This window comes from Triticum urartu, chromosome 5 (assembly GCF_003073215.2).
Source record: "Triticum urartu cultivar G1812 chromosome 5, Tu2.1, whole genome shotgun sequence".
Taxonomy (NCBI): domain Eukaryota; kingdom Viridiplantae; phylum Streptophyta; class Magnoliopsida; order Poales; family Poaceae; genus Triticum; species Triticum urartu.
Window position 1 is genome coordinate 642,279,483 of NC_053026.1, and position 10,215 is coordinate 642,289,697.

Genomic DNA, 10,215 nt, shown 5'->3' on the forward strand with positions numbered 1-10,215 from the left:
TATTCCATATTCCATCGAATCCTTACCCAAAACTTGAAAACTTCACAACACAAAACTTAACAGAAAACTCGTAAGCTCCGTTAGTATAAGAAAATAAATCACCGTCATAAGGTACTGTAATGAACTAATTATAAATTCATATTGGTGTAATATCTACTGTATTCCAACTTCTCTATGGTTTATAAACTATTTTACTAGCCATAGATTCATCAAAATAAGTAAACAACACATGAAAAACAGAATCTGTCAAAACCAGAACAGTCTGTAGTAATCTGGATCAAACGTATACTTCTGGAACTCATAAAATTCTCAAATAAATTTCTTGACCTGAGTAATTTATCTATTAATCATCTTAAAAACGAATTAACTAAATATCACTTTCCAAATAAAAATGGCAGAAATTCTCGTGAGCGCTAAGGTTTCTATTTTTTACAGCAAGATCAACAAGACTTTCCCCAAGTCTTCCCAAAGGTTCTACTTGGCACAAACACTAATTAAAAGCATAAAACCACATCTAAACAGAGGCTAGATGAATTATTTATTACTAAACAGGAACAAAAGGCAAGGAACAAAAATAAAGTTGGGTTGCCTCCCAACAAGCGCTATCGTTTAACGCCCCTAGCTAGGCATGATGATTTCAATGATGCTCACATATAAGATAAGAATTGAAACACAAAGAGAGCATCATGAAGAATATGACTAGCACATTTAAGTCTAACATACTTCCTATGCATAGGGATTTTGTGAGCAAACAACTTGTGGGAACAAGAATCAACTTGCATAGGAAGGTAAAACAAGCATAACTTCAAAATTTTAAGCACATAGAGGGGAAACTTGATATTATTGCAATTTCTACAAGCATATGTTCCTCCCTCATAATAATTTTCATTAGCATCATGAATGAATTCAACAATATAACCAGCACCTAAAACATTATTTTCATGATCTACAAGCATATAAATTTTATTACTCTCCACATAAGCAAAATTCTTCTCATGAATAATAGTGGGAGCAAACTCAACAAAATAACTATCATGTGATTGAAAATTAAGATCAAGATGAAAAGTTTCATGGTTATCATTATTTTTTAAAGCATACGTGTCATCACAATAATCATCATAGATAGGAGGCATGCTTTCATCATAATAAATTTGCTCATCAAAACTTGTGGGATAAAAAATATCATCTTCATCAAACATAGCTTCCCCAAGCTTGTGGCTTTGCATATCATTAGCATCATGGATATTCAAGGAATTCATACTAACAACATTTCAATCATGCTCATCATTCAAATATTTAGTGCCAAACATTTTATAGATTTCTTCTTCTATCACTTGAGCACAATTATCCTTTCCATCGTACTCACGAAAGATATTAAAAAGATGAAGCGTATGAGACAAACTCAATTCCATTATTTTTTTTGTAAATTTATAAACTAAACTAGTGATAAAACAAGAAACTAAAAGACTCGATTGCAAGATCTGAACATATACCTTCAAGCACTCACCTCCCCGGCAATGACGCCAGAAAAGAGCTTGATGTCTACTACACAACCTTCTTCTTGTAGACGTTGTTGGGCCTCCAAGTGCAGAGGTTTGTAGGACAGTAGCAAATTTCCCTCAAGTGGATGACCTAAGGTTTATCAATCCGTAGGAGGCGTTGGATGAAGATGGTCTCTCTCAAGCAACCCTGCAACCAAATAACAAAGAGTCTCTTGTGTCCCCAACACACCCAATACAATGGTAAATTGTATAGGTGCACTAGTTCGGCGAAGAGATGGTGATACAAGTGGTATATGGATGGTAGATCATAGTTTTTGTAATCTGAAAATATAAAAACAGCAAGGTAACTAATGGTAAAAGTGAGCGTAAACGGTATTGCAATGCGTTGAAACAAGGCCTAGGGTTCATACTTTCGCTAGTGCAAGTTCCCTCAACAATAATAACATAATTGGATCATATAACTATCCCTCAACATGCAACAAAGAGTCACTCCAAAGTCACTAATAGCGGAGAACAAATGAAGAGATTATGGTAGGGTACGAAACCACCTCAAAGTTATTCTTTCCAATCAATCCGTTGGGCTATTCCTATAAGTGTCACAAACAGCCCTAGAGTTTGTACTAGAATAACACCTTAAGACACAAATCAACCAAAACCCTAATGTCACCTAGATACTCCAATGTCACCTCAAGTATTCGTGGTTATGATTATATGATATGCATCACACAATCTCATATTCATCTATTCAACCAACACAAAGGACCTCAAAGAGTGCCCCAAAGTTCTACCGGAGAATCACGACGAAAACGTGGGCCAACCCCTATGCATAGGTTCATGGGCGGAACCCGCAAGTTGATCACCAAAACATACATCAAATGAATCACGTGATATCCCCCATTGTCACCACAGATACGCACGGCAAGACATACATCAAGTGTTCTCAAATCTTTAAAGACTCAATCCGATAAGATAACTTCAAAGGGGAAACTCAATCCATTACAAGAGAGTAGACGGGGGAAGAAACATCATACGATCCAAATATAATAGCAAAGCTCGCGATACATCAAGATCGTATCATCTCAAGAACACGAGAGAGAGAGAGATCAAACACATAGCTACTGGTACATACCCTCAGCCCCGAGGGAAAACTACTCCCTCCTCGTCATGGAGAGCACCGGGATGATGAAGATGGCCACCGGAGAGGGGTTGCCCCCTCCGCAGGGTGCCAGAACGGGTCTAGATTGGTTTTCGGTGGCTACGGAGGCTTCTGGCGGCGGAACTCCCGATCTATTGTGCTCTCGGATGTTTTTAGGTTATATGGAGATATATAGGCGGAAGAAGTACGTCAGGGGGCCACGAGGGGCCCACGAGGGTGGAGGGCGCGCCCCCCTACCTCGTGGCCTCCTCGAAGGTCCCCTGACATGCACTCCAAGTCTTCTGGGCTTCTTCTGATCCAAAAATAAGTTCCGTGAAGTTTCAGGTCAATTGGACTCCGTTTGATTTTCCTTTTCTGCGATACTTAAAACAAGGTAAAACAGAAACTGGCACTGGGCTCTGGGTTAATAGGTTAGTCCCAAAAATGATATAAAAGTGTATAATAAAGCCCATAAACATTCAAAACAGTAGATAATATAGCATGGAGCAATCAAAAATTATAGATACGTTGGAGACGTATCACTTGGCCATGCTGGCAAGCGACAGGTTTATTCTTCGCAATGGCTCACCTTTTATAGATGTGACCGTGCTATATCCTTGGCATCGGAGTTGCATTTCGTCTTCGCCTACCCCCAACAACTTTCCCCTTTGCTCTGATGTCGGAGGATGGCGGCAAATTTGGCTATGTGGTGTGCTTCATGCTTCGAGCGGGTCGTGCCCTATGTTGTCTCCAAGTGGGCTTGTAACCAGCTCCATGCCTAGCTCTCGGGTGAGCTCCTCTTCTTACCGACCGTGTGGTGTCCTTCGAGCTAGGACGAGTGGGTAGGGTCCCTCTTCGGCTTAGAGAAGGAAGGAGTTGTGTCCCCTCTTCTCGTGGCTATCGGCTGATCATGGATGCCACTTTTGTTTAGTCTTTTTAAGTCCTCGAGTGTAGTGGGCATGCACATTTGCAATATGTTCTTTCTCTTTGTTTCCTTTAGCATGTTGTGTATGTTGCGATGTAAGCTGCTCTATCAGCCCCATGTATCTTTCAGCCGACTACTTCTTTGTGGCCTTGTATAATCCATGTCTGGTTGATGGCTTTGTTAATTCAAAGCCGGACGCTTCTTGTGTCTGTTTTTTTAATGTTGCAGGACCTCAACTAAAAGCACATGCGAAACCACAGATAAATATACATGGTACGTTGTATTTGCAAAAGTCAAAGTCAATTTGAGATATACAACTTTACAATACTAATTTACAACTCAAGTATTATAATAAACAAAAGTTACAGCGAGTTCAAACAAGAATTATACACCATATATTTATCACAAATGGAAAGAACAATAACCTATTAATCAGATATACTACTTACGCATTCACACTAAAGGCTTGTGCTCCCTGGGCAACCTTGATGAAGACATCTTCCAAGGTGGTGTCAGCGAGCCCCCAAGCGTGTATGCTAAAACGGCATTTTGCACTCTCAACTTCATGGAAGACGCTTGCTATCTTCACCTCCTGCTTTGGCAGCTCAAATTTCTGTGTTCCAGATATGTGATATATCCTGTTCGCATTTGGCGATAAACGGTGAACCAGTTGTTCAACCTCCTGCTCATGTTCCGGAGATGTTGTGATTGTGAGCACATAGGTACCCCCATATCTTGCTTTTAGCTGAGAACATTGGAGCGAAAAAAATGGTAAATGTTCAATAAAGTAGGACTGTACAAAAAATGTACTTATGTGTGCCATACAAGTGAATAAGTAATTTACCTCTTTCGGATTTCCAATGCATTGGAAACCACCATCAACAAAAATACTGAGTCTATCACATAGTACCTCTGCCTCTTCCATTGAATGTGCTGTCAAAAACATACGTGATAATTCACAATGTATCTATGGAAGCAATCAAGAGAAGATTAGGGAAGTAGAATACTTGTAAGAATGATGGCACGGTTTTTCTTCGCTTCCTTCACAACACTCCACAGGCTATTTCTTGATGCTGGATCTAGTCCAGTGCTCGGCTCATCCATGAAGACAACCTAAAATTATGTGTATGCAAATATCAGTTGAAGGTTCCATAATATTTTGTACATCAAAACATAACAGCAATCAGGTCAGTACCTTGGGATCTCCAATTAAGGAGATTGCGACACTAAGCCTCCGTTTCATGCCCCCACTGTACTTCCCCACTTGCTTATGACCGACACCACCACGGAATAGGTTAACACTCTTCAGAGAATCATCAGTTGCCTGACAGCTCAAAATATTTTACGTTTCAAATACTGATCCATTCATGCATATTATGATCTGAACTGTTGCCAAATGGCAGAAACAGTGCACATATAACACTGTGTTTCACAATCAGGTAAACAATAATAGATACTGGTGCAAACATACAAAAAATGCAGAACTATACCTTCAGCAATTCAGCGCCTTTAAGATTTTTTAGTCTTCCATAAAACAACAGATGCTCTTTTCCCGTCAATGTTTCCCAAAGTAAGCTATATTTCAAAAAGCATTAGCATTCGGGCAGCATAGTGTGCAGGACATCTATACAACAAAAAAAAACATCAGATTAATTTAAGATAAAGGCCCTACTCATGTTGTGGGCAGACACCCATATTTGTGTATATTTCGTTCATATCAGTACGTATATCCATTCCATGGACATAAGCAGTGCCAGACGTAGGTGGAACGAGCCCAATCATCTGTGGAGGAAAAATTGAAAATATATCCGCAAGGAATGAACATGTTGGTTAACTTTGTCGAAAAATGAAATGTACTATATTTCTTGCCACCATACCATACTAATGAAGGATGTTTTCCCAGCCCCATTTGGGCCAAGCATCCCAAAACATTGGCCTTTCGGGAGGGCAAGAGACAACCCACGAACTGCAAGCTTGTCAGGATTTCCATCCCTTCCATGGTAAACCTTCTTTAGGTTATCACATATAATAGCATAATTTGCATTGGGTTCCAGCAGAAGCTGCTCAACGGCCTCTCTCTGAACATAATAACAAATGGATTGTCAATAAACACATATGCTGCCAGGGTCTTCTTCTATAAAGAATGAATAGGTATCTTTCAGAAATACGCAAGGGAGTATATAACTTACTTCCTGAGTCGCGTCGGGGTTCTCCATTTCAACTATTACTTTAGATCCTATCCGACCAAAGCTATACATCCGGAATGATGCAGCTCGCTTCTTAAAGCATTTCAACAAGATTAACAACCTTTTTCGGAGTCCACCACCCAGTAATGAGACTTGATCCAAATAAAATGCCAATGGGAGAAGTATTGCCCATTCAACAACCATGATAATCAATACAGTACGCATTCCATTGACAGGGGCACTCAAACTAGTCCACGTCATACCATCGGTTCCCATTGCAGTTCCAATGAATGCATATTGACCAAGCTCGTATAACCCTCTGTAAAGTGAAAATCCAGGGATAATCTCCATCACCACTATCCAACCCTCTTTAATTATGTGGAACAATAAAACTTGTCAAGCATTTGATCTAAAATTAGTTTTTGTAAAACATACATAAATGAGAAAGTAACTTACTCGGGAAACTATTATCCTGGATAAAAAAGCGCAGAAGAAATGCCCCTAGTAAACCAGAACCAAATACATAGATGTAACCAACCACTGCAGCACCGTAATTTCAAATCAGTTACATATGTATTATAAGCACAACTTACTCACTTTCGATATAACAAATCTTAGTGACGGACCTGTGGCTATTTTGACAGAAGAAAAGAACGATGCTGCGAAAAATGCGAGAGCAATCTGCAGATTTATGTAGATGAAGTAGAAAACAATCTGAAGGCTGTAATTATTTGTTGTAAAGAAACCCAGACCTGTACAGAGTAAAACCATTTCAAGGAGAGTCAATTATGCAAAACACATGCAATTTCTTGATGATTTTCAAAATAATTACCTATCAAGGAGCCAAAAGTGACAAATAGTATCATATAGAGAGCTGATAGAGCAAAGAAGTAAGTATAAGTTATCATCCAGTAAGGACCGGCCTTCAAACCATGCATCTTCATCATAATTTTCAGCTTTTGTTGCTTCTCATACACGAGATATGTTAGTATAACCTGTAAAAAGTATTGTACCAACTCATTCACTTTATCCATTTTTGTGAACTTTCTTGCAAAAGGTTGTGCCTCATACTCACTGGAAACAGTAGCTCAATGATCCATGTGAAGAATAGCGCACCAAGAAGAGAAGACAGGTCAAGTTTAAGTTCTGATCCTACTTTAGGCATATCTTTAACATATTCAAGCAGCATTTCTGCTCCACTTCCTCTGAGAAACTTGATGTATGCGTTGGACACCTATATGAAAAACAGCACACCTCAAAATAATAGCTGAAATACAAATGAAGTTCACTTAACATGAAGTCACCCAGTAATTAAGAGGGCATACCATGTTAACCAAGCGTGGTACTCGTAATAATGCCATTTCAAAAACTCCGGTATTGTTGTTATATGTAGAGTTGAACCAAATACTAATATCAAGACTATCTGTATTTGTACTCAGGAAGTCGTAACCTGTGAAGAAGAACAAGTTATACACCGAATAAAAAGAAATCAATTCAAACCCTTCACTGAACTAGATCAGTGGATACCTGCAGCAAACTCATTCGCCTTCCCTCCTCCACTTTCTCTTTGTTGCCTATAACCCTTAAATAGTTCGTCATTGATAACTGATGCGCTTTCACGCCATAACGATAAACCTTGAATGCAGTCTACATCTAGAGATCCAAAAGAACATTGGGAATGGAAATATTAGTAGGTCATTAGGTATACAAGGGGCACAGAACGTATGAAAAAACAGAGTCTCCTGTATATGCATATTCTCGGAATGCAAAAGCACAAAAAGAAAACTTCGATAGCTAAATATGGAAGTGTCCAGGATTTCAGTAACAAAAGAAAAAATTCCTGCTAACATATATTAACGTATATCCTCTTGTCCAGGATTTCAGTCCCATCTAAATACCTGATGAGACCGGATCAGCTGATCTGTTCCTTCTTTCCTAATATTAACATAAGACAGTCAAATAAAAAAGCTGAAGATGAAGCACACACTAACATTACCACTGTAGAAGGTCCAATATTATGAATGTGGTCAAGCATGCTATTGTTAAGACAATTAAAGCTTACAAAGATGAATTAGTAATTGAAGTAGTAATTCTCCTCAAATGCTCATGGTTTTCTCCTTGCTTCATCATAACCAACACGCGACGCAATACATCGTCAATGCAATGAGGATTTCAACAAATGAAGAATGCTACTTACTGAGTTTAAGGGGTTTCGGCCCAGCATCGACTGAAACTGTTTGCGAGAAATTGGACCTACACCGAGGTTGAACAATATACAGAGTATTCCCTGGAGTAAACGCTGGCTCTAAAAACTGTCTAAACGACGCCGGCACTTCAGAGCCCTGAGACAAACAGATCCAACAAAAAAACTCCGTACATTAACAACTGCATAATCAGCTAGTTGCGCAAATATGTTTTAAAGAAACTTACAGGAACAATCTTGGAGAGTGTATGTAGATAGTCAGTGAAATTCAAAGGCGAAGTCAGAGCAGGGAACAGTTGACCCGAAAGACCTGTCAATGGAGGCATGGAGCACCAACATTCAGATGCACAAACATGTCATCTCCTATACCTAGCTAATGTACCATGATATAGAGAGCATACATACTTTGGGCGAGCGAGCGGTTGCTTCCGGTGACGAGGAACGCGGCGGGGCAAGAGCGGGTGTCCCGGCAAGCCGGGCTAGGCAAACCGTCGAGCGGCTGGGAGGCGGTCCCGACGGCCCTGGACTCGGGCGGGGGCAGCTGGAGCACGGCCGGCCACCGCGGCGGGCTGGGGACCGGGCAGGTGGCGACCTGGTCCTGCGTGGAGTACTGGACGCCGCACTCGGTCCTCCGGCAGCTCCCGTCGGCGGCCGTGTCGACGCACGCGCAGCCGCAGCGGTACTCCGGCTTGCCGATCTCGCGGTTGATGACGCCCTGCATCACCAGCAGCAGCACGCAGAGTAGGGTCGGGAAGACGGTGATGCAGACGTTCGTCTTCACGTTCCGCTTCTGTAAGAGCAGCGGCAATCAAGACGGCAGATCAAATGTCGCTCTTGTTCTTCTTGCCATGGAAAGGGAGCGCGTTCATTCATGGAGTGGACGCACAGCCGCGTCGACGACGGCAAGCAGAGCAAGAAACAGAGCAAGAAGAAGCAGAGGGCGAAGAGAAGAATCTCGTGGACGGACGGACGGACGGACCTGGAAGCAGAGGTTCTTGCGGAGGAGGGCGTTGGCCTGCGTGGCGAAGCCGGCGGGGCCCCTCGAGCCGTCCATTGCTGGAATGCTGGATTCGGAGGAGAAGACAAAGCTCAGCTGCTCTTGGTCGTCCTCTTCGACCTTGGGTTCCGCCTCCCTCCCGCCAACTCTGCTCCACCATTGTGGTTGTAGGAGCTAAAGTCGTCGGCTATTGTTTGACTTGCCAAGTTGCTCACAACCCACGTGGGCGCCATGTATACGGATGGGGACCAATTCAGCTAACAGTGATACGAGAAGCTGATCATCCAATCGTAACCGTAAATATTCACAGACATTTTAAACTGGATTTAACAAAAATAAAAAATTGATGCAAAATTGCGCGAATTTCATTCAAACTTGGATAATTTTTACGCAAAATCAGATGATTTTCATCTAAAGTGGAGCACATGCATTACTTTTTTTGACATATTTCAACTAAACACTTTGTGAACGAGTAGTGGCCTCCGTGGGACCCATGAGCTAGCAGCCTCCCATGTTTTACTTTTCCTCGGTATTGGCGCCGCCCGTGGACATGTCGGCTTCGTTGTCATGGCGGCGAGGCACGGCAGCCATGGAGGTGGCGACGATGCCCTTGCCGTCGTAAAATTACTCCGCCTTGTCGATCTCGGCATAGAGGGCACCTGCAAGACATGGTGCCACCATCACTCGCGGCGGATATCGCAAGTGGCGTGGTAGGACACAACCAGCGCCTCCTGCTCGTCCACATCCACATCCGCCACGATGCCTGTGCCAGCAAGTTGCTCATCCACGCGTCAGTGCTTGTCGAGAAGGCGGAGATTGTACCTCCGGTTGGGCTGCGCATGTCGGAATGCAGCCTCCCACTCTTCAGACACTTTGTCGGTAAGTGTGTCCACGCTTCGCCCATGGTCATGCCATCAAGGGCCGGTGGTTCCGACTCGTCGTCGGCCGCGTCTTTCATTGGCTCGTCTGCACCACTCGTCTCCGGAGATCTCGTCCGTCTGCCCGCCTGCGGGTCGGCAGCAATGCCAGCGATCTCCTTCTTCTGTTCGTCCGAGATGCTCTCCCATGGGACTTCGAAACTCGAGGCCATGACGGGTGTGGTGCCGAGAGGAGATAGGGAGTGAAGGAGGTTGGATGCGGCTATTGCCGGGCCTGGAATTTAAATAGCGGGGGATGCCAGGCCAAGCGGCAGGGTGGTTAATTGTGGTCGGCAGACGAACAGACGGGTGGTGTTCGCATGCAGGCGCCAGAGTAGGTTCCTCATCAA

At 42.6% G+C, this 10,215-nt stretch overlaps 1 protein-coding gene across 1 annotated transcript; it reads right to left on the minus strand.

The window, feature by feature from the left end:
• Nucleotides 1–3,874: 3,874 nt before the first annotated feature.
• LOC125507610 (ABC transporter A family member 7-like) lies at nucleotides 3,875–9,181 on the minus strand. Its single transcript, XM_048672141.1, has 19 exons — nucleotides 9,164–9,181; nucleotides 8,931–9,122; nucleotides 8,357–8,741; nucleotides 8,179–8,261; nucleotides 7,946–8,090; nucleotides 7,276–7,401; nucleotides 7,074–7,198; nucleotides 6,824–6,982; nucleotides 6,581–6,743; nucleotides 6,375–6,500; nucleotides 6,205–6,288; nucleotides 5,752–6,116; nucleotides 5,440–5,640; nucleotides 5,235–5,344; nucleotides 5,053–5,137; nucleotides 4,758–4,886; nucleotides 4,570–4,675; nucleotides 4,407–4,495; nucleotides 3,875–4,307 (listed from the first exon to the last, which is right to left on the minus strand). Exons 1-19 carry the CDS (start codon nucleotides 9,179–9,181, stop codon nucleotides 4,008–4,010), a joined length of 2,991 nt encoding a protein of 996 aa, XP_048528098.1. The 3' UTR covers nucleotides 3,875–4,007.
• Between the last annotated feature and the right edge of the window lie 1,034 nt (nucleotides 9,182–10,215).

Excerpts from the sequence above, each read along its gene's own strand:
- LOC125507610 (XM_048672141.1), bottom strand. Across the intron at positions 8,262-8,356 it reads CAACCGCTCGCTCGCCCAAA|GTCTTTCGGGTCAACTGTTC; the intron begins GTATGTATGCTC and ends CTCCATTGACAG. Across the intron at positions 6,117-6,204 it reads CCAGGATAATAGTTTCCCGA|AGGGTTGGATAGTGGTGATG; the intron begins GTAAGTTACTTT and ends ACATAATTAAAG.